This window comes from Peromyscus californicus, unplaced genomic scaffold, assembly GCF_007827085.1.
Source record: "Peromyscus californicus insignis strain IS unplaced genomic scaffold, ASM782708v3 Scaffold_8__1_contigs__length_139910024, whole genome shotgun sequence".
NCBI classification, from domain to species: Eukaryota; Metazoa; Chordata; class Mammalia; order Rodentia; family Cricetidae; genus Peromyscus; species Peromyscus californicus.
Genome location: NW_026294606.1, coordinates 19509328 through 19531501, shown reverse-complemented (window position 1 = coordinate 19531501; position 22174 = coordinate 19509328). Strand labels below are relative to the sequence as shown.

Here is a 22174-nt window from a genome sequence, read left to right as displayed (position 1 = left end):
TCTAATCAGGAAAGAAGTGATTGGTAAATATGAACCTGGGTATCCAAACATGCAATGGCATGGCTCTTTGCAAGAACCTGATGGGGGAGTGACAGTAAAGGGAAGAATTGGAGGAGGGTTAATTAGTAGAGATCAAAGATGTTTAGTACCTGTTGAGTCAGCCTCATTGCTTTATAGACAGCAGAAATACAGAGAGCAGCCACACTTGATCCTGCAGGATGGAGTTGTCTCATCGTGGATGAAATTCTGAGTTACATTGAGAACAGACTTCAGAGTTTGCTATCTTGAGAAAGAATGTAATGTTAGTTTCCTTTTTTGTTTGGAGAATCTAGAGTAAATTGATACGAACAAAACATGAAATTATACTTACCTCTTCATTTCAGTATATGTATATATGCTAGAAATACATATTCTTTTTTTATTAAAGTACAGTGCTTACTTACTGATTTATTCCTTAATCTACATTGCTTCTTTACTCTCTTACTCTGATACTGTCTGTGTTCATGATTGGTTAAAATAATCCTCTGTGTACTTGATTGCCTGTCACTGGGCCTGAAGTTTGTTGTGCTGTGAGAGATGTTCAAGGCTATTATTACTTGTGAGAGAACACCTGCAGAGCTCCAAATTTGATTAGCTTCACATAGCACTGTTTCCTAGGCTGCCCTCTTTGGTATCCCAGCCATGGGGCCAGTGCTTAGATTTGCTACTCTACTGAATGGGTTGATGGTTCTGCATTATTAGAGCCTGCATTTAAGTGAGACATGACTTGTGCCTTTGGTTAGAATCTATCTGTTCTCATGCTGCCTGAATACACAAGATTCAGAAAAGTTTGTGGGTAAAAAGGGTGCCTCATTTTCTGTTTTCTTTTCTAAGAAATAGAAATACAGAGTTAGATGATCTCCATGTTCTTGGATCTTTCTTTACCTTCAGTGTGAGAATGTACACCTGCTCACTTAGATTTTCTACCAAGAAGTGCTGGGTGAAATTGTCATTACTGTGGACCAGATGATTCCTCAGATTTTTTTTTTTTTTTTTTTTTTTTTGACTCTTCAGTAAGAGACAAATTGGGGTAAGCAAGCTAGCTGCTTTTCACAGTCTTCTGTGGCTTCTCTTGTCAGATTGGTATCCAGCTCTCTTTGTATGCTGCAATGCCGAGACAAGTCAGGAAACCCAGAAACATCTGTGTTCTCTCTGGTCAGGTCAACCCACTGGGATGCAGGGAGATCAATGCATAGAAAACAGGGTACTTTTACTACATTATTTTGAAAAGCCTGGAGCCCAAATAGGCAGTGCTTTTACCTGATATACCATGTTTTTGTTGAAATGTAGTTGGAGACTAGCTCTCATGGCTTGGTGCCAGGGTACCTGGTCTCTTTGGGAAGTGGTAGGAGAGAAGAACCTCTTTGTGACCACATTTTGCACCATTTTCTTGGGCCTGAGCATGTTGGCATTCTTAGATTAAGAACCTGAGCACTAAAATCCTGCAAGATTCAAGTGTATCATGATAGAAGCTTTTTTTTCTGAAAACAGGACACAGGCCCCCCATTTTCTTTACAAGTAGCACGAGCCTGATTGAAAGGGATTTATTGATTAAAATACATGATCTGGAATGACTTGAACAGCATTACTTGATTCTTTAACCTTGGTTTGCAGCCCAAGGGTTACAGTAACAAATAGTGACTTCAGGGACTTTCATTTCAATAGCTTGCCTAAAATAATCTTTCATATACAGAATATCATATGATGCCTGCAGTAGAGCTTCTACCTAAGTACTATTTGGAATATAATAACATCAGCTAACAGCTAAGCATGCTGAACTTGTATCATGCAAGTTTATATTGGGAATTTTTTTTTTAGAGATTGAAAAGTGTTTCCAGTTGTTTGGCTCTTTCTTTTGTTTATTTTATCGCTAATAGATAACTGGAGCAGATAAGGATTTATTGAATTTAGAATGACTTGCAGCTCTTTGTGACCTTCTGCAGAATAACTGGTGAAAGTTCATTAAATTATTCAAATGTTTTTTTTGTTTGGTTTGTTTTTTTCTATTTCCTTTAAAAGAAATTGGAAGGAATAGCAAAGATTAGTGTTCCTTTTGTGTACATCTTTTTTTCCTGAAGAGGGATATTTCTCAGGAGTCTTTTAAAACAACATGCCATTGGACTCCCAGCTGGAATTATTTAATTGCTTTTGGATTCTCACCGGGGGCTTGTTGTATGATGGCCAAAAGCAATCATTTGCACACGTTCCTATCTGAAGTGGTAGAGGCGTTTTGAGGAGCAGAGCCAGAGTCTTGCTGCTTCTGTTGAAGGTGGCCATAGGATATCTCTTTCTAGCCCATGGCAGTTACACCTTTCCTGTTGAGGCAAGGGCCTTACCCCCACCCCGACCCCCCAAAAAAAGAGGGATTGTGAGGCTGGAACTTATCTTGGAGGATCAACAGATATAGGAAATCTATATCCCCGACAGCCCAACATACTGGAGGCACTGTTTGTTAACACACCACTTGGCTAATAATTAGAGTATTTATTTTCTTCAAAGAGATGCTACCTATCCTGTCTCTTGGGTTTTTGCCTAGTTGAATATACCGTATTTACCACTGTCATTAACTCATCGTGTAATTGAAAAAAAAAATCTGGACTCTAGAAAAGTCTAGAAAGTTCCTGTGTCTCGATTTCTTGATATATGCCGAGGGTTATCTGAGAATCCACTGATTGTGAGGTGTGCCACCATTAACCACCTTGCCACAACTGCTTGGTGAGCTATCTTAATAGAAGAAGCTCTCCTGGAATTCCTGCCATTTTACCCAGTTTCTTCTCATTGTCTGAAGTCTGTGTTCCAGTGGTCCATTCAGCATCTTAAAGAAGCACACACACTCAGGCCAGCTGGACAGAACCCCACAGGTTTAGCGGAAGTTTTAACTTAACCAAGCAATAGCTGTTAAGTTGTCCTGAGCAGGATCCACAGTGAACACAAGCTGTACCTGCCTCCTCCTGCTGTACCACCTTCTCCAGTTCATCTAGGGAAGTTTCTGGGTGTAACCAAAATACATTGGCATATACTGGGTACAGAAATTGGCCTTTAGTCAGGGCTGGCCTTGGTGGTCCAGGAGGCTGAAGTCGCTCTGGTCCACAGTAGCCTGACACAGACAAGGAATCTTCTGCCAGTGCTGCTGCCACCAGCACTCTCAGCCTTGGTGACTGCCCTGGTCCAACCCAGTCCCAACCAAACAAGGCAGTGATCAGTGCAGGATTGAGGGGGATGTGTGTCTGTGTCATGTGTTCATGTATGTGTATATGTATAGCTCAGGGCTTTGAGACTCACCCTACTTGGATATGGTGTTGAGACCTTTTCTGTAGGATCCTACTTCCTGGGCTCCTGAACTTGTAGCTTGATCCAAAAATGCCTGAGCCAAACCTTGGTCCCTAGGGCCAGTGGCATCATGGACCTGAAGTTCCTTGTACAAAGTTGCCACTGAGTGTAACTATTAGGAATTTCCTTGAGCTTCCTAGCTGAGGCTGACCTTGAACTCCTGATTCTCTCATGCACATCTCCTTCATAAGACTTGCTTAGGTTTCTGCCAGACTGTCTCTGTCTCTGTGTGTGTGTGTGTGTGTGTGTGTGTGTGTCTGTGAGAGAGAGAGAGAGGAGAGAGAGAGAGAGGGGGGTAATATGATTCTTCTCTGCATTTTCAAACCCTTTTCCCCCCTAGGTTTGTATTTTCATTCTGAAGATAATTTTCCTTTACCATTATACTTTGTATAATGGCCTTGTCAATAGAGTACACCCCATATTTCATGGTCCTTTTTCCTAGTGTATTGTGTTTGTTTATTGAAATTCAAAAGTGAGCCAGAATTCTTATTATATACTTCAGATATGGTTGCCCTTTCAGAACATACTGTCTTTTGAATGCAGAGTTTCAAAAACCCCCAAACTGTAAATTCATCTATTCTTTACAAGTTAATGCTCCACCCCTTCTGTGAATAATGCATCTGTCTGCTCTCCATTTTCCTAGCTGTTCTTCCCCCATGGTCCTTCTGGTATGTTGAGGGAGGGCAGACAACTTGAAATAACTGTCCAGGCTAGGGCTCATAATGTTATCAGTGTTATATTTGGGGCAAAGATGATCAGGTAACCGTGTTTCAGGAACAAACCATTCATCTTGATTTATGATCTTTTCTTTGTCCTGACACATTATCGTAAAGTTATTAACAGCCATTAAAACTTAATATCATGAGTTAATGATTACATTAGTAACAAGTGTGTTTAAATGATAAATATATCCAACTCTATAGTTATTTTACATCATTACCCATAATGCATTCTCATTTTTAGATCTTTGGATAGTCACAACCAAATTGTGGTTTTCCACAGAGAAGCATGCAGATTCACTTAGCTTCAAAAATTCCATACTTTAATTCTTGTACACAGACATAATTACCTCATGCTGTAATTTAAGCAATTGAGAGGCTGGGGCAGTATTGTTGCAAGTTCCTGGCCAGTCAGAGCTGCATAGCTTGACCTTGTCTGTTGTATGAGGAAGGATAATTCAAACCAAAGTATACCACACTACATTTTTCTCCTCTTACAGTAAGGCAGAATCCCAGTCTGTTCTTGCAGACACAGCAAACCAATAAAACTTGATTAAGATGCTTGGGTTGGGCTAGCTGAAGTGTTTGGAGTGTTCTGACTGGTGAGTTTGGCTTGGTGATGGCTCTCACTCAGAATGTAAAAAGGAACTCTAGAACTGTCCTTCCTACTGTTCTTGCTTTAAGCCTGGATGCTCTACTGAGTTACTGAGCTGTAGTTTTGGCTTAGGGCAAACCAGGTTAGAGTACCCACATGCTACAGTCAATCCTCCTGAAATGTTGGCACCAGTTGGCAGACATCCCATTGTTTTCAGACAATAGAAGCTCAAAATTGAACTGGCTCCAGGGAAGCAAGTGCCTGGTTTGTACAGTAATAAGCCTTTAATGCTAGCCAGTTGATGGAACCTGTGCCTTGCTCAAGTCAGGACAGCTTGTAATAACATGAAGCTTACATTTAAATGCCTGGCTTGATACCAGAAATTTGTGGATCTCTTCTCTTGTCTATAGTACACCCCTTCTTAATTTGTTTCCTCAATGATTCCTTCTCTGCCTCCTCACCCTCAATTTTGTAGGGATGGTGTCAGACAGGGACAATGTTCTTGTTAATTCGTTGCATCTGTTCAGTCTTGAAGGTCTTTGCTGCTTGCCTGGTGTTTTCCTGCGAGCAGGGAAAGTTTTCTGGATCGTTCTTCTGGGTTTCCAATCGTCCCCATCAGCTCTCAGGAGACAGGGAATAGTCTCAAAATGTGAAGGAACTTCTATCAAACAGGGACTTCTTTGTTTATTACTGTGTTTACCTAGTAACTACTTGCTTCTGGCATCTGTCCTGATTATTAGGAGTAATTAAGCAAGACAGGGTGAGAGACCAGATTGTTGGCTTTGTCAGCTTTCTTTAAAAGGAATTGATTTTTATCAAATGTGCATCTTTGCCATTTTAGCAAGAGCTTTCAACTTTCAACAAGATCACCCATGTTATATTTGCATAGCGTCTTTCTCTGAAGAACACACAACACACTGTATACTCATGCAAAATACTTGAGCAAGTATTAGAAGGCACATGAGACGGCAGCTGGTTTGTCGGGCACAGATGTGTTAGTAAGCCAGAGTATGTGAGAGTTTTAGATACTCCTTCATAGGTTGCCTTAAGCCTGCCCAGAATTCAATGTGTAGACAGAGCTCGTGGGCAGTGCCATTCACTCCTGGGAGCTTTAAATGTGAATTTCCCCATGGAAATGTAGCTTTCCACTTCTCACATAATTGCGGTAAAAAAAAAACATTACTAAAGAAACTTCTCTTGCCTGTGTCTTTTTCACTCCTAGTTGGAAGGAAATCTTTCCCTTTCAAGAATGAAGTGACCTTCAATCAAAATATCAGGCTTAGGATTTACAGATTTTGTTTATTATGGTGTGAAAACACTTGTCCATAGAGCATTTAACTTTCAGAGTAAGTGTATACAAGTCAATATATCAGTCTCTGTTCATTATGTAAAGCTATTTGTATCTGAGGACAATACCATTTCCTAATATGGCTCGCTGTGATGGATGCTTAAAGAAACTAGTCCAATTATTTCTTTTAATTGAGGACAGTTTGTAGTGAACTTCTATACATTGATGCCTTTCTGTCTCATGCACATAGAATGTGAAGTGTTGTTTTTTTTTTAAACCTCCCTTTCCCTTCTATCCCTTTCTTTTGAAAATCTTACAAATTAAGACAAAAGATAATTACTTGGAGGAATAAAACTGGCAGGTTCCCACGACACTTAAAATTAATGAGCTGTCAAGCACAAACTATACCTTGTCCTTGGCTTCGTCTTTTCCCAATCATTCCCTCCCCTTTTCTCTCCATTTAACACACGATGTGACTTTTTGGTTGTGTTTGCCGTTCGAGTATATTGCTCTATAAAATAGCAGGATCATTACAGCAAGATTCATTTGAAAAGCATCTTTTGTTTGCAAATCACAGTTTGTTTCATTCCTCTTTCCTAGGACATCTTATTAAAATCCTCCTTAGCAGGCACACTGCTGCAATGTGCAGAGCAGCTGCTTTGTTCAACTGCATTGATGGCGCTGTCTTCCCTCACCACCCGCTGCAGCCAGTATTGCACAGCTCAGCTCTGGTTCCAGGTCTTTGCTTTCCAGTCTTTTCCTGGGAAGAAGGATTAGTAGTCCTCCAAGTCTATTCCATTGGAACTAGAGGGTTGTGCCTTTCCCTTTTAGATACAGGCAGTGCTGGTGAAGGATCTTGCTTTTTTAGGTCAGGAGGACATGCTGTCCACACACAGCTTAGAACTGGTTGCTGACATGATTCCTTTGCAGAGGAGTGTTACATTCCTAGTTTAGGCTTTGTGCCACAAACAATTAACTCATTTCTCCAAACTCTTTTTCTCCCTGAATTGACACTGCAGTAGGAGCTAAGGAATCCTGTCACTCCCTGTTTACAGGAGAATATGAAGGCCTGGATGTGTGACATGCTAGACAGTTTTGATACTAGGGGCAAATTGAGGTGCATCTGGGGACAAATGGTGGCTGTGTTAAGTTTCATCCAGATCCTGTGGAAGGTATACTGGGATGGGGGGTGGAGGGTACTTGGTAAATGTGGCCTACTTAATGAACCCCACTGGTCACAGGTTGTGATGGGTCTTGCTCAGGCCACCTGCCCTCTACCTGCAACTAAAGATAGGAAGCTAGAGCACACCTGGTCAGGATATGGTGATGCAGTTTCCTGAGAGAGTCTCTTTAACTCTTCAGTGTCTGTTTGAAGGAGTATCTGTTATCCTCAGTCTACAAATGAGAAAACCAAGGATCAAGTCGCTTGCCCAGTAATAAATATCAGAGCCAAGAATTGGACTTCAAATACTACTACTATTATATGATAAATCCAGAGAATATCTTTGCTTCACTGTCTTTTAAACTATAAAACTAGTGCTTAAAAGTAGGAATAAATAAGAAAGCAATTGAGGGTATTGGAGCTACCTCCTGGGTTGTGAATAAAGGAGCTGTGTTCTTTGCTTTACGAAACTAGTAAACAGTGGAGAGTTGCCTGGCTTCATGCACCTTCTTGATTCTTGGTCACATTTAAGTATGAAATGCTTAAGTATGCTCTTCATTTGTTTCAGGCAGGCACTGGCTGCAAATGTGGGAGTGTGATTGATAGTTTCTGACAGTGGCTAGTTACTTACACTTGGAATAAATGCAACCATTCTAGCTGCTCCATTTCCCCTACATCTAGTAGCATCTTGTGTAACAGAGAAGAAGTAAGACACCATATTTATTTCAGTATCTAAAATTTGTTTTAAGTATATAATTGCTGGTCCTGGAAGAACCCTTGAGATTGCTGCTCACGGTTAATCCAGATAGGGGAGATGTGCTGTGCAAAAGAAGATTTACCTTTAAGCAATTGAGGAAAATGGCTTAGAAGGAAATTCAGTTTGTTTTAATTTTGAAAATATTGTGTTCCATGGAGAGCTGTTTGTCACAACATGACTTCAGTTAATAGTGCTGAATTCAGTACCCATAGAAAGAAGATCCAAAGTGAATGTTCTCACAAAGTCAGTACATATGTTGGGGATATTGAACACGTTCATTAGCTTAACTTAACATTTCATAGATCTGTGTATCTTATCGTGTAATACCATAAACATAATGTTTATGTTATGTGAGGCGGGAAAAAAAATAGAGGGTTGAGATGAAGCAATCTTCAATATTTGTGGGAGGGAGAGCTTCCTAAACATGAAGGTAAAGAAACTCAACATTTTAAAAGCAAAGTTAGCACATACGTTTTTAAGGTGGGCATCTGAGTTTCAGGTCAGCCTATCAATGTCATTCTAAAAGAAACAGAAAGTATACTTGAAAAAGTAACATTGTTATTTCCTAGGTTTACAAGGGGACTGTGTTGTGAAAACCCCCATGTAAACAAAATTTTATTATTAGGAAAAAAGTACACTGGCTGCACCTGACCTAGTGACCTTAGGAGCTTAGCATCAGTATCCCTTAGTGCTGAAGTGCTGGCAGATTGCTAGGCTGATCATCACTCCCAGCATCACCAGACAAGACTGGATAGTACATCACTAACCTAGGAAAGACCCAAATTCAATTTTCAAAGTGCATTTGCTACTGTGAATGCAACTTGCTTTTTATAGTACCATAAAATCAGTTAAGGTAAGTGAAGCCACTAATGTCAGAGACGATGTCACATTCCAAAACCAGCTAAAGATAACAAGAAGCCCTGAATGAAATTTAAAAGCACACACACGCTTAGAGACTACCGTGCAACTGGATGGGTAAGGCATGCAGTTGCTTTTATGACCTCCCAATGAAATGAATAGGGGGCGAGCTGAAGTCCTAAGTCAGGCCTATTCACTACTAAATCCAGAGCCAGCAACCTATATTAAAGACTATTAGGATTGTTTCCTGCTTAGAATTACCTGATTTAAGTTATTAGTTATCTATCCTCTTAGTAGTCATTTTGGACATAAAAATATGTAACTTAATATGCTTCCAACTATCAGGTAAAAATCTTTAGAATCATTAATCTGTTTCCTGTACTCTAAAAGCTAAGAATGTTATGAGCTAGCCCTTAGAATCTAGAGATGTCTTTGCTTTGTTGTAAAATGTAAAACATCAGCAATGTGCTGGTAGGACTCTTTTTCTTTAAGGCAGGGTCTTACTGTATAGCCCTGGGTGGCTTGGGAGATCACTATGTAGACCAGGCTGGTCTTGAACTCAGAGAGCTACTTTCCTCTGCCTCCCACATGCTGGAACTGAAAGGTACAGCCCCCACCTCGGACTGTCTTTTGTTTTGTAATTAAGGTCATTGTAACTGATTTGCACCAGTAGAGGGTCTCATGTAGTGTGAAGACCCAATCAAGGAGCTAAACACACAGTAGCTCTTCCTCCACTAGTCATTCACACAGCCAAAACAAGCGCCCTCCTGCCCACCTGGAGGAGAACCCCATTCTTCATACAGACAGCTAGAGTGGTGAGCTTCCAATGCTTGCTATCACCTGCACAAGAAAGAACACTTTAAATGACTTCTACCTTCTAGGTTGTCCCTGGAACTGGATGTGTGGACTAGGTTGACCTCAAACTCAGATGCCCACCTTGAGTTTAAGGCCCAAAGGAGGCGGTGCTTCCAACTGTTGTACATGACCTCTGATAAGGAGTTGGAGAAGGGTCACATGCCCCCTTTCTCTCTGCTCCTGCCAGTGAGGTGGATTCACTCCTGGTCAGATCAGAGGACAACTTCTGCTGTCTACTCCATTCTGTAATCATGAATGTATTTCCTCAATTTATATCTTAATAAATTCTGCTACCACTTAATATACTCAGGTGAAGGAATCGTAATACCCACCTTAAAAACATGTGCTAACTTTGCTTTTAAAATGTTGAGTTTTTAATCAGCTTCGTGTCCTTTCAGATTCTCTTTGGGTGCTGGCCATTTCTCTGGAGAAGGCTTGACTACTTAAACTACGGATGGTTGCTCCACTCACTTTCCCTCTTTTCCTTTTCTAGTCTTCAATGGCTCCAACAGGTCAACACGGGAGAAAGAACCCGCTCAAAAACACAAAAGCAAAGAGGCCACTCCAGCGAAGGAGAAGCACATCGACCACAGGGCAGAGAGCCGAAGGGAGCCGGCTTCAGTGGCCCAGCCCACAGCCACCCCCTCTGCAGGCTCCTTGGCCAAGGGGCTTCCTGCCAACCACCAACCTCCCCCTCCGCATCGGTCGGCTCAGGACTTACGGAAACAGGTAACCCTCCATGTGAGTAGCTTTCTTGTATGCCAGAGAACGCCCAGTTCACCCATCAAAGTGAAATCAGGCAAAAGAAGCTGGAGAAGTAGGGCCTGTCACACAAGTGGGACAGGGATAGTTTCCAGATAGGGTTTTCCTTTTCCTCCTGGATGCTTTGAACTCCCACACTATGATTGATACATAGTAGGATATTGGAGTTCGTGGGGAGTAGAGACACATAGCATGTATTCTTAATCCCTTTATATGAGTGCTCCACCAGCTACAGAGTGTGGGAACACCCACCATCTTCCTCATTGTCATTTGAGAACCATGAGTTGGGTGTTCAACTAGGCCTATAGATGGCACAAGCTTGTCTGGGATAATTGTGGTCTATTTTCTTGTTTGCTTTTGTTTTTAATTTTTGTTATTAGGATTTACATTTACTACATTTAAGTATTGGTATTTGTATGCTTGTGTGCAGAACAGCTTTCCTGTGGAGGTGAGAGGACAACATTTGGTAGTTGATTCTCTCCATGTGTGTCTGAGGGATTGAGCTCAGGTCATCAGGCTTGGATGCCAGTGCCTTTACCTGTCAAGCCACCTCCCTGGCTCTCTTGTTCTCTGCCAGGGCTTGCAGTAGCTGTCCTGAGTAGGCAGGCACACAGCTGAACCATCTAAATAGGATGAGTGTGTTTGGCTGTCAAGGGTCTGTAGTAAACAGTGTACAGTTATGTACTGTGCGCGCTCTCTCTCTCTCTCTCTCTCTCTCTCTCTCTCTTTCTCTTTCTCTCTCTCTAATAACAAAATTCCCTTGGGGGTAACTCTTAAGATCTGTAGGATAGACCACTGCTGTTATATGGAAAATTTCCTGTCCATATTTTTTCTCATAGCTCTGGGAGACAGGGAGTATGATTATACAGGCAGATCCATTGAGGAACGTAGGAAGGGCTGGGCTAACTGTTCTAAAACAGATAACAAGCCATCGGCCCTTCATGCTCCTGACCATGGTAGGGTTGATAGTCCTAGGGGACCACAGACCATTGATGGCTTCCCTTTCCTAGGAATCTTGGCAGAATTGCAATTTCTCCAGGACTATGATTTCTAAAGATGGGTTCATAGGGTAATAAGGGGACAGAAGAGATTTCCTTACTGGCAGAATTCCAAAATGTGGTCTTAGTAACTAGTTCAGAGTTTTTGTCCATGAATGTGAATGAGTATATTCATTTATAGAGCTGCATAGGTTCATACAAGTAAGAGCACGTGCAAGCACATAATGTGCACGTACATGCACATGCATAGCATTTTGTCTTTATTTTTACTTTTCAAGCTTTTAGGTTTTCATTTGAGGTGGTAAAGTCACACATGGTCGCCATTTATGTTTCTATGTTTTATAGAGACCCCATTCTTCTAAGTCAGTGGTTCTCAACCTGTGGTTTGTGACCCAATTTGGGGTCATCTATCAAATATCCTACATATCAGATATCTGTGATTCATATCATTTGCAAAATTACAGTTATGAAATAAAAACATTTTATGATTGGGGGCCACCACCACATGAGGATCCATTGTTCTTGGTCTTTTGAGAGAAGCAAGTAATTTTAGCATGTCAGTGGCTATGGTTTCTGAAACAAAGATGTCATCTTTTTCCAGAGATGGCCACTGAGAGTGATTATGGAATTGCTCTCTGTCAGTAGCTGGGGCTGCCTCCCAAATGCTGGGCCCTGATTTTTCAGTTCCCTAAGGCACAAAGCATAGGGTGGGTCCGCAGCTTCAGTTTGTGTCAATGTTCACCACCTCCATCCTTCCCACTGTTGATTTGACTAGAGCAGAGCTGACCTCAGTTCCAGCTGTTTTGAAACATCATGAAAAAAGAACTTAGAGACACAGAGACAGACATGGCTGAAGCCTGTCTATTTCCTGGGATAGGCTGGGGTTTTATGCATCTTCTGGACATCTCTGCACCCATCCTTTTTTTCCATCTGAGTGTACTCCTCAGGTTGAACACTATTTAGTCCAGATGAGCTGAGATTAGATGGGGACTGACCACAGGTAGACCAGATATGCTTTCTTAGGAAGCGGGCACATGATATATTATTTCCTTGTCTGCCTGTGGTAGAATTTTTACACTAATACATAAAACAGGTCATCTTTTAAAAAAATTTAATATTTAATTTTATGTGAATTTGTGTTTTGCTTGCATATAAGTCTGTGAGTGTGTCAGACTCTATGGAACTGCAGGTACAGACGGTTGTGAGCTGCCATGTCGGTGCTGAGAATTGCACCCAGGTCCTCCGGAAGAGTAGCACGTACTCTTAACCACTGAGCCATCTCTCCAGCCCCCAACACAGGTCATATTAAAACTAGTTGTGTTGAGTCGCATCTCCAAATTATCTAATTCTGTCCCAAAGATTCATGAGGCTGGCATTTAATCAAGTGATACATGACTTACATATACCTAGGATCTTTGCCACTCAGTCATAGCTCTTCTTTAGCACTCCATAACTTAACAGTAATTAGTCTAGGTGGGTAGAAGCTTGGAGGAAGAAAAAAAGAACAAGTACCTTTTGGTTGTCTTTGCCCACTGTTCCAAGGTGAGCACATACTACCTGATCCACATATGGTCTAGAATGTTGAAGGAAGGCTTTCTTAGTTAATGTTCTGTTGCTGGGACAATAGACACCATGTGTCTCTTCTCTTGTAAAAGAAAGCATTTAAGTGGGGGCTTGCTTCAGAGGTTTAGTTCATCATCATCATGGCAGGGAGCATGGTGGCTGATAGGCAGTCAGGCTTTTGGCGCTGGGGACTTAACTGAGAGCTACATCCTGCTCCTCTGGCAGCCAGAAGAAAGAATGGCACTGGGCCTGGTCTGGGCTTTTGATACTTCACAACCCACCCCCATTGACACACCTACTCCAACAAAGTCACACACAAAGTCATTCCTCAACAGGCTACCAATTGGGAATAAAGCATGAGTATGAGCCTGTGGGGCCATTTTCAGTCAGACCACCACAGAGGCCACCGTAAAGTGAGCTGCTGGAACTTGAGTGCTGCCCGTCTTGGCTTTTCTTGGTTTGGACCCTGCAGATATGGGGGAGTCTTTCCTACCTCCAGAATCAGTCAGATGGAATTATGTAGGCCTTCAAGTTCTAATTTTGTTATGACCCTGATCTCCACTGTGCCTTTGAGATGTGATCTTTGCTTTTCTGGTGCTTAATGGGTGATCATCAGATCTTGTTAGTTGAGTGCAAAAAAGCAAATTGTAGATCCCTTTATAATTGCTCAATATAAATTACTAGACTCAAATGCCTGAAGGATACTCTGACCTTTAATTTTAGATTTGAATGTAGGAAATGTGTGTGAGTGGGCTGTGATTTGCAAGGGGTGCTGCTGGCAGCAGCTTTGTTCTGCTTGTTCTAATGGGTTCTTGGACGGACACTGTTCTAAGCTTAGCTCTCCTTGTACTAAGGAGTAATGGTAGATGGTGTAGTCTCTGGGCTTCAAGGCCCTGGACCCTGACATTACCATACAAACATGAACACGAACTTCACTTTTGCATTTTCTTGGAATGCGGAGTCTGTAGCCGCACTCCATTCTAATCTCATCATAAGCCTCTAGAACTGGCTGAGTTTGTGGTAGATGTTTGGCATCTGTTATTCTGAAATAAGACTTCCATTTAAACACAGTAACAGATGCCAGCTGTTGTGAGATTACCAAATTATTGGGGCTATCAGGAGAGAAATTATTTTTTTATTTTGAGATATTGTCTCACTGCATAGCTCAAACTATCCTTGAAAGTGTGACAAGCCTCCGGACTCAGCCCTCTGAATGCTGCCATGACCTGGCTCCTTAGAAAGGATTCTGAAACACTAGCTTTCCAAGAGAGTCAGGGAAATTCCTTATTGTATGTGGTCAATAGTCTGGGATATGAATTACTGGGCTATACCAAATAAGTCTTACTCTGAGGTTAATCTGTAATATTGACAAGGATGTTACAGGTCTTCTTGGGCAGCCACCAGACACTTTTGGAAGGATATGTGACATGCTTAGTCACAAGAGGCCTCTTGTGTAAGTGTATAGAGGTGAAATGACCTCGTCCCATAAATAAGATCCATAGGGGCCAAAGGATTCAGAACGTAAATTTAGGAAAATCAAATTGGGAATAAGCTCTACAGAATGAAATCCTAGTGTCTTAGTTAGGGTTTCTATTGCTGTGAAGAGACACCATGTTGACGGCAACTCCATTGAACTGGGCTGGCTTACAGGTCATTGGGTTAGTCCATGGCGGGAAGCATGGTGGCAGACATGGTGCTGGAGAGATCCTGCAGGTAGCAGGAAGAGAGAATGAGCCACTGAGCCTGACTTGAAACCTCCAAGCTCGTCCTCTTTGACGACACTTCCTCCAGCAAGGCCTTACCTCCTCCACACACCTCCAATAACGCCACTTCAAGAGTTTTTGTGGGCAGTTCTCATTCAGCCTGTGTGGGTGCTGCAAGGTTTTGTTTGCCCTGCTTCTCCTGAGGCCGTGTGCACTGTTTTTAGCTTTCTGTTTCCATGTTGCCAGTGTTGTTGGGTACATCTGCAGACCCAGGTCTCCTTCTTCTTCTGTCTGAAGTAGTCCTGCAGTTTTAATCGCCCCCACTTACATCTGTGCTCTTGGTCAAGCTCACTCGATCCCTCTACTGGGGAATAAGTAAGAGTGACAATAATGGCCCTGGTAAACGAGGACTGTATTTTAATAATCTTGGTCCACTACAACATTTTTAGGTAGTCATTCCCAAGCATCTATTTTCTGTTCTGCCTTGTAAGTACAAGTCCTTCCTGTTTATTTAAGCACTGGGTGGGGATGGGGTGGGGATTCCTGTTACTAAAAACTAGACAAGGAGGAATACTTAAAATCCTCGGTTTTTATCTCCTTCAGTTTTTCTTCCTTTTTATGTTTCTGGAGTTGCTGCAGGTCAGGTAGACATTACTTGATAACACCTTAGAAAGCACTTGATAGCTGCTTGTTAAATCAGTGGAGAAAAGGCCCAAAATAACCCTTATGCAAATACTTTCTGGCTGTCTGTGGTCTCAGGAGATGGGGTGACTGTGGGCCCAGAAGAAATCACGGATGCCAGAGCTGGGTTAGGGATGACACTTTATTCCCAGAATCTCCCCCAGAACCCAAGTGTAGAAAGCCGTTCTGCTGAAGGTTTTCATTTTTATGTTGTACACTGTAGGAACCAGCAAATTGAGGCACATTCCCTTGTATGTGCACTACCTTAGGATGTGCAGCTGTGACTTGTGGTTTTCTTGCCATATGTTCTTTACATGACGAAGGTAGTCTGTTGACCTGAAAGCCAAGTGTACTGTAGTGATCTGAGGCTGGGAGAACATCACCGGTATTGTAGCACATCATTTCTTTTTTTTTTCTCCCTCCCTCCCTCCCTCCCTCCCTCCCTCCCTCCCTTTGGTGGTACTGATTAAATGTTGGTTTCTGAACAATGAGCATGTGCTGTGAAGGAGGTGTCATTGTGTTCAGTTGATTGGTTCCAAGCCTTTTCAGTAGAAGGGACCATTTCAACTTGTCAAGTTTATGTCTAACAAGCTTGTGGGATGGCATGGTTGCTCATTTAGCTTGCCAGCTGTGTTGTGGCCACCACTGGAAAACTTTAGTATGAGGGGACATGGTTACAGTTGAGGACTCTTGATAGAGTTTACTTCTTTCTGTACATTAGAATTCATTGTTCTGGTCAAGGAGACAGACATAGCTTAGTCTTTTCTTGACAGGAAAGCATTGTATTTGAGTGGATTATAATAAGGTAACTTAAAAAAGCAAGTGAAACAGATTTGCATCAAGATATATCTTGCCAACACTCTAGTGGTTCCTTTTGCTAACATCCATCAAGATTGTGGTGTTTTGTCATGGAAGATAGTGATACAGAATTGCAGCACATTGATTGTTTACATAATCTGGCAAGGAGCCCAGGTACCTCTAGAAGCCAGAGGGTTAGTCCCAAGGACCTTCACCCTTATCTGCTGTGGACCACAAGGAACTTTGGTTTCATGTCACTCCCTCTGACAGGGTTGGGGAAAGGCTGGGTTAAAGGACTTTCAGGGACGTTGCACCATCTAGGTCTTCTGCATATGGATTTTTTGTGGGTGTGTCCTTAAGGATTCACTGTGTGGCTGGTGGCTGTGGAAGCTGTATTAATCATTAAAAGTGCTCACACTGATCTAGGGAGTTTTCAGGGTTTACAAGCTAGAGAAACACTGACTCCATGCCAGTATATATTTGGGGCTGGACTTTCGACAGAAAGCCTTCCATCTTCAGTAAGAGAATAGCCATATTGGATTGCTTGTATAAGGGTGAACTGGGCCTAGGGCTGGGACAGGCTGTGTCCCCAGTAATGCAGGGGACATGGAAAGCCCATAGCATGTATTCCTCTACCATCTCCATTGCATATAGCACCATTCCAGAGACCTGCCTTGCCCACTATCTGTACCTAGCTACCTATCTCTTGGTGTCCTTCTTGCTGGAGATATAAATCAACTAAATCTAGCATTTAGCACTTACTAATTGTCTTAATGGGTTTTTTCATTTTGGGAGTTTAATCAGTAGGTTCATTTGGTAGAACCAAATAGAACTAAATAGAAGTATTTCCTTACTACTTTCTTCATGTTAGTAGAACCTTGTCGAGCTCATCCCTGGTGTGTGTGTGTGTGTGTCTGTCTGTCTCTGTGTTGTGTATAGGCTAGAGGACAAACCTAAGCTGCCTCTCGAGCTGTCCATCTTGTTATCTGAAACAGGGTCTTTCACTGATTCACCTCTAGGGTGACTGGCCAGCAAGACCCAGAGATATGCCTGGCTCTGCCTCCCCTGTACGGGGATTAAAGTGTGTGTTACCATGCTTACCTGTTTTCATGTATGCTGGAGAATTGAACTCAGTGCTTCATGCCTACATGGCAATTATTTATCAACTGAACCATCTTTCAGCCTTGTATTTTTGCATCTAATTCATTGATGTCACACTGCCTCTCTCTCTTCTAAACTCATAACTAGTTTCCCACTTTATTCTAGAGCCCCTCTGTCAGTCATACTTACTTACAGGGTGGGTAGTGGGCTACTGTCCAGAATGTGCTGTTCATGGTGGTGCACACCTTTTATCTCAGCACTCTTAAGGCAATCCTGGTTCCCATAGTGGTTTTCTAGTCCAGTGGTGGCTATACAGTGAGACCAAAATCCCACAATTCAGTTCTGAAGCCTCCTACATTTTGTGCCTCTCTAGAGGGCATGTGCTGTCTCCCAAAGCTAGGGGAGCTCCATGACCAAGGATGAGTAGGCTCATAAGCCATGTCACATCAAGGAGTTTGGTTTTTTTAATGGACCACAGATAATTTTTGGCATTCATAGAAACATCTCTATGTTGCCCGTGCCCCACCCCCCCAACAACAACAACAACAACAAACTTTACCAAGACTTTGTTCAGCAGTTTTTCAGAGTGTGGTCCATAGACAGCAACAAATTACCCCCAAATATCTGGTTGGAATTCCAAAATCATGGGCCTCATACCCACTGGAGAGGCTTTAGAGGCTTTTGGGGGTGGGGTAGGGCAGTGATCTATTTGGATAAATCAACAACCTTTGCTTTCTGATTTGGATGTCTCTCAATTTGTTCTATTTTCTATACTTCTCCTGGGTTAGCCCTGCGTTATCACCCAGCTCTCTTGTGGTGAGAGCAGGCTGGTCATGATCCAGCCTTATGGTGGGACTTTAAGCTACCATTGGTAGCCTTGGCCTGACTGCCTCACAAGCAAGCCAGGCTCCCCAGCTCAGCATTCTTCTGGGAAGAGGTCTGTGGTTTTTGTGATTGTGTTAGTTTTAGGCTCATTTGGAGGTCGTGGCAACAGCTCTAATTCCTGTGGTCCTTTTAAAATTCATGTTGAAGATGAAAGGAGACACCCATGAGACTAAATGTCATGCCAAACCCAGAGCTGTGCTGTTTAGTGTAGAGCCACCTACCCTGTAACTGATGAATCTGGTGCTTCAATGTTCTTGTAGGCCTCTGGGATATGCTAGAACCACACCATTCCATTCTGTTTGAACGAGTTGCCCCTTTTGTTTCACAGAACTTTCCTTGGTTTTATTAGCTGGCATATGAATGACCAATCTAGGATGTCTGCCTCTATTTACCCAGTCAACAGAAATCCAAATGGGGCTTACAAGGGGTGATAAAATAGGGACCATGTGTGCAGAAGGGGTTAGGCTTGTCGGTCCTGCATCTAGAGAGACTGTCCATGTGCGGTAAGTCTCGGGACAATAAGAGATTGAGATGAGATGGCAGGTAGCTGCTGAGAGTTTGCAGCCATGCCTATGGGCGTGGCGCCACCTGTGATTTGGAGCCAAGGCACTTGGGTCCTACTGTTTTCCTTCCATAGTGTATAGGTTTTCGTTGTTGTTGTTTTTTCCAGTATCATGGTTGGCTTTCATATTTTGTGTGTTGGCTACACAGTTATGTGAATCACTCAAAGGATAGATAGCAAACAGCCGTGTTTGGAACAGATATATATGTTAAAAATTATTTTACATATTTTTAGAAACTATTGCTCACTTTTCTCAAATGAACAGGATCTTGCTATTACGGATTACGAGAAACTCGGCATAAGTAATTGTTAGGTCCATGTATGGGGTATTCACTATGGACCCCAAGGTTTTCTGAAAGAGTCATGCAAAGAAGTGCTGGTATACAGACACATCCATCCACACATGCAGCAGGCCAGCCTACACAGTGGGGGGTAAGAAGCTAGGTGTGTTGAGAAGATAGATCCTCATGCTAGTGTCACGGACTAATCCTTGATTGGTTTTCTACCTTGGTTGTCTGCTGTCCCCACTCTTCTTCTGAGCCAAGTCTGTCACCAGCAACTGCAGTAGTCCTTTCTTACTGATTCTGCCTGGGAACTAATTCTTTCTCTTGTCCCTGCTTCTGCTGCCTCCGTAGGTGTCTAAGGTAAATGGAGTCACTCGAATGTCATCTCTGGGTACAGGTACAACCAGTGCCAAAAAGATCCGAGAAGTCAGACCTTCACCATCCAAAACTGTGAAGTACACTGCCACAGTGACCAAGGGGACTGTCACATACACCAAAGCCAAGAGAGAACTGGTCAAGGAAACCAAACCCACCCACCACAAGCCCAGTTCAGCTGTCAACCACACAATCTCAGGGAAAACTGAAAGTAGCAATGCAAAAACCCGCAAACAGGTGCTATCCCTCGGGGGGGCGTCCACGTCCACCGGGCCTGCTGCCAGTGGCCTCAAGGCCAGCAGCAGGTTGAACCCAAAGTCATGCACTAAGGAGGTGGGGGGGCGGCAGCTGAGGGAGGGGCTGCGGAATTCCAAGAGGAGACTGGAAGAGGCACAGCAGGTGGACAAGCCGCAGTCGCCCCCCAAGAAGATGAAAGGGGCAGCAGGCATTGCCGAAGCCCCTGGCAAAAAGGCCTCAGCGGCTTCAGCGGAGAAGTCTCTGCTGAATGGACACGTGAAGAAAGAAGTGCCCGAGCGAAGTTTGGAAAGGAATCGGCCGAAGCGGGCCACGGCTGGTAAGAACATGCCGGGCAAACAAGCACATGGCAAGGCAGAGGGCACCCCCTGTGAAAATCGTTCTACCTCGCAACCCGAGTCCTCGCACAAGCCGCATGATCCGCAGGGCAAGCCAGAGAAGGGGATCGGCAAGTCTGGGTGGACAGCGATGGACGAGATCCCTGTCCTCAGGCCCTCTGCCAAGGAATTCCATGACCCTCTCATCTACATTGAGTCAGTACGTGCTCAGGTGGAGAAGTATGGGATGTGTCGTGTGATTCCCCCTCCGGACTGGCGGCCAGAGTGCAAGCTCAACGATGAGATGCGCTTTGTCACGCAGATCCAGCACATCCATAAGCTGGGCCGGCGCTGGGGCCCCAATGTACAGCGGCTAGCCTGCATAAAAAAGCACCTCAGATCTCAGGGCATCACTATGGATGAACTCCCCCTCATAGGTAAGGCATGGGGTTGAGTGGCTCCTCTCTCAGCTTGTCCATGATCCCTAGCACGGGAGTAGGTGGACTTGTCAACTCATTTTCTTGCTCTAGTGGAGCCCCTCTTCCCCTGGTCCTAGATGCTTTCTGTAAGAAGTTTGGAATTGGTGGCCCATAGACCAGGGGGCTTCCTCTTGGTGCTAGATCCTAGGCCCCATGCTGGGCTGTCTTTTATTGCTGGAGTTGAGTAGTGTCCAGGGATGGGCTGAGGATTTCAGGCTGCTGCAACAAAGGGCCATGGACTGGTGGCTTCAAAACCAGAATTGTTTTCTAATTCTGCATGCTGGCAGGGTTGGTTTCTGCTAGTGTCTTTCTGCGGCTTGTAGTGGGCCACCTGCCCCTTATGTCTTCTCAGAGTGTTTCCTGTCTCTGTCTGCATGTCTCCTTAAAGCACACCCGTGAGGAGGTGGTAAGGCCTGCCTGGGTGACCTTATTTTAACAATACCATTACATTGTGGGGCTTCAGGGTTTTGTACTTTAATATGCCAACGTGGATGGCCTTATAACACAACCTACAACCCTCTTGTAAACGCCATGCCATGTTTGCATCCCTCTTGTCCTCATCTGTCTATCTCCCCTACCCCCCTTTTTCTTCAGTTTCTTTGGTGAGCAAAATGGACCGTCTCTGGACATAAAGGGACTGTATTCCATTTCTTTGGAGGGCTGGTTTAGTTGGGCTAGCACTGGAGAGGTCACCCCAAGAACTACTGCTGTGGATGCATGTCTTGGAAAGCTGAATGCCTTTCCTGCAGCAGGGTACAGGGTGCCTTCTCCTGTCCCCTCTTGCGACTCCTCCCCCTCTGTTGGTCCTGGTACTCCAGGATGGACTTCTCCAGTGAAGGCCAAGTGACTTGTACTAAGGGGCCAGTCCTTCAAGGCAGATAGCAGCGTTGCCCACTACCCTCCCTGTTGTCTTCAGCTCTTGTGAAGAAGCATTGCCATGTCTGTGGTTGGGAGGTCTGGAATGGCTCCCCTGAGGTTACCCCAGAGACAAGAGTGTGGATAAGCAGGTAGAGACTTCATAGTTCCTCTCCTCAGGAACTATGCCTGATGAGGGTCTTCTGAATCTGCTGCCAGCGATGGCATGACAGGCCTTGGATAGTGCTCCTTAGAAGTGGGGAGGAGTATAGACTCCCTTACCTTCACCCAGGCCCTCAGGTAACCCAGAGGCAAGTGGACCCCAGAGGCCTTCCTTGGTGAGTGAGACCTGTGGGTAGGTATGGGCCATTCTGATTGCCTCTCGGTGCACATTGCTTTTGTGTTGGGGTACAGGTGAGATGACAAGTACCATTGCCATGATAGATAGCCCAGAGAGTTCTGGTTACGTGGTTGATTTTCCTGATTTAACCTGATTGCTTAACTAGTACCATACATAAGCCATGAGTCACTCCATCCTCACTCATGTGTATCTCCTTTGCCATTATATAGAGGCTTCAGATCTAGGGCTTCCATTGGGCAGGACTAGTTAATGTTTAACTAGTTTCTCAAATTCACCACAGTGATTACATGTACCTTTTTGTGACAGTGTCTCCTGAAGACCTTGTCTTCCCAGAGGGCATTTAGTAAGTGAAGCGTTGGTGGTACAGGGTGTCTTGTCACCCAGTAACCCTATTGCCAGGCAGAGTCCTATAAGCGACTTTGCAAGAGTGCTAACAGGGACTCTGAGTTTTGAAAGCACCCAAAAAGATAAACCAAGTTCTTGTATGTAGCTTGTGTCCTGGGCCACGTTGGCTGGCAAGCCTGGAGGGCTTCATTTCATGTAGGAAGACTTGAGAGGTACAAGACAGGAACCTACTTTATACGTTACTGTA

At 43.6% G+C, this 22174-nt stretch overlaps 1 protein-coding gene across 7 annotated transcripts in view; it reads left to right on the top strand.

The window, feature by feature from the left end:
- Jarid2 (jumonji and AT-rich interaction domain containing 2) overlaps positions 1-22174 on the top strand; it is a 187252-nt gene that overhangs the window by 149149 nt on the left and 15929 nt on the right. For 5 of the 7 annotated variants that reach the window (XM_052729573.1, XM_052729572.1, XM_052729575.1 and 2 more), the window contains 2 exons: positions 10097-10344; positions 19292-20324. In XM_052729573.1, the coding sequence (XP_052585533.1) occupies positions 10097-10344; positions 19292-20324 (1281 nt within the window). The remainder of the gene's footprint in view (positions 1-10096; positions 10345-19291; positions 20325-22174) is intronic. The other 2 variants (XM_052729574.1, XM_052729571.1) reach the window with 1 other exon arrangement.